General features: G+C 23.8%; 1 protein-coding gene across 1 annotated transcript, besides 3 other annotated features; it reads right to left on the reverse strand.

Moving 5' to 3' along the window:
• Nucleotides 1–145: a repeat region.
• Nucleotides 111–1546: a repeat region.
• Nucleotides 1547–1554: 8 nt separating this feature from the next.
• Nucleotides 1555–1634: a sequence feature (AT_rich).
• Nucleotides 1631–2278, reverse strand: EDI_308030 (tyrosyl-tRNA synthetase, putative; the record flags this gene model as incomplete). Its single annotated transcript, XM_001734358.1, has 1 exon — nucleotides 1631–2278. One exon carries the CDS (start codon nucleotides 2276–2278, stop codon nucleotides 1631–1633), a length of 648 nt encoding a protein of 215 aa, XP_001734410.1.
• Nucleotides 2279–2312: the final 34 nt, after the last annotated feature.

Raw genomic sequence — 2312 nt, forward strand, 5'->3', positions numbered from 1 at the left:
TAAGAAAATTCTAAATTAAAATAATAAAATATTTCATTACAATCAAAAATAAATGAAATATAAAATAGAAATAACACATAACGATGAAATCATTATTCTCTTAGTTAATTATGAGATGAAGAAGAATGATGATGATGTGTTGAAGAAGAACATAAGATATAAATAAAAATAAAACACTGAATATCAAAAAAGTGCGATTCAAAACTATGAGATTGCAGAAATAACAAGAAAAGAATTAAACAATACACAAAAAGAAAATGAAGAATAAAATCAAATAATATCAAACATCATCAATTTATTATTTATTTTTTATTTCATAAATAAAGAAGAAGAAAACAATGACTCTAGTGATAAATACACAACAAATACTGAGAATATCATCATCATCTGGGATAATACAAATGAACAAAACTACAATTATGAAAAAGACAATTCTGGAAATAGAAGAGAACAAAACACTGAATATCAAAAACAAGAAATAATAATCAATCAAGAAGAAAAGAAAACACAATAAATCAAACAAATAGAATTTTAATTGATGTGTTGTATTGATTTGAATTAATTTATTAAATAAGAAATTAAGAAATGAACAAATAGAAAATATAATAAAAGTAATAAATAATAATGTAAATAATGATAAAGAATATTTTAATAATATTAATATCAAATAAAATAAAAGAAACAACTAAGATATATATTAAAATGAAAGTGAACTCAATCATAGAAGGGAAAGTAGAGTGTAATCCAATAATAAAAACATTATCATAAAAAATAAATCTACTGATATTGATGATGAATATATTAACTCTATCATCATTCAACTTAAAGAAATGAAAATAGATAAATGTGTAAATATTAATTACTACTGGAGAAGGAAAGAATCAGATAAATTAATAAGAGAAATTAATAATAAATGGGTATGGTCAGGAGAATAGAAAATCTTCAAGAAGATATGAAAATAATTTCAATGTGTATGCATTATTATCTCCAAAATAAATTTAAATGAGATAAAATTGATGAAGTAAAAGAAATCCTAAGGAAAATAAATAGATTAGAAGATCTAATCAATGGAATGGTACAGAATAAAATACATCATGAGATTAAATGAACAAGATGCAGATGAAATTAAAATGAAAGTACAAGAAAGAATAAAGTACATAAAATATATGATGACAATGATTAAAGAAAGAATTAAATTTAATAAGAATGAAAATGTCAGAATCAATACAAATAAAATCATGTTTGATTCTAATAAGAAAATTAAAATAAAGAAGAAACACAAAATGAAATATACCCAAATAACGATATTATTTAGAATATTTGAAATCGTTATATGAAACACAGGTGATATTAAATAAGGAACATTTGAAAATAAAACAAATCACATCGTGGAATGAAAGATACAGGAATTATGATAATGTCATCATCACAATGGATATTTAAATCTAATCCTGATGAAAATAAATAACTTGAAATCGCCATGAATTAACATTATATATTTATATTAATTGAAGAGAATGTCATCATCAAGAGAATCAATTATTAAAAAACAAGAAAATAAAAATCAATAAATTTAATCAAATTTTTGGATAAAGAAATAAAAAAAAAGAAGAAGTAAAATTAAATAAATTTATCGAGTAGTAGCATTGTTGAATGATTGAACAGTAGCTAATAATTTTTTTCCTTCTTCAGTTTCAAAGTGTTTTCTAACTGGTTCAACAATGTCATTAATTAAACGAGCAACATCTTCTTTTAATTGTTTCTTGTCCATGGCTTTAAATTCTTCCATAAACTTTGGTTTGGCAATAAGAATTTTACCTTCTTCATCTTTTTCACGATAACCAGGAACAATGTCCTCTAAAGTGTATTCTTTACCACAAAGAGTAACTTTTTGAAGATATGGAACAATGACGTATCTCAAATATTCATAAATTGGGTTGTTGGCAACTTCATCAGTACAGAATGCTTTTGAAATCTTACGTTTAATTTCTTCATAAGAATCATCCATGAAAATAGCTGAATCTGGAATAGATTTTGACATTTTTCCAGCTTTTGGTCCTTTTAATCCCATTAACATATGATGAGATAAAACAATTGGTGCTTTTCTATTGACTGTTGGTGCATATTCTCTAGCTAACATGTTAACTTTTCTTTGGTCTAATCCTAATTGACAAACATCAGCTCCTAATTCAAAGATATCAGCACATTGCATACATGGATAAATTAATTGTGATGTACTTAATGCATCTTTTTCATCTCTTCCCATAATTTGGGACATCTAGTAATTCTATTTACTGTGTTTTTAGTAGCAT

The sequence above is a fragment of the Entamoeba dispar genome, genomic scaffold, assembly GCF_000209125.1.
Source record: "Entamoeba dispar SAW760 scf_1105229458243 genomic scaffold, whole genome shotgun sequence".
NCBI lineage: Eukaryota > Evosea > Mastigamoebida > Endamoebidae > Entamoeba > Entamoeba dispar.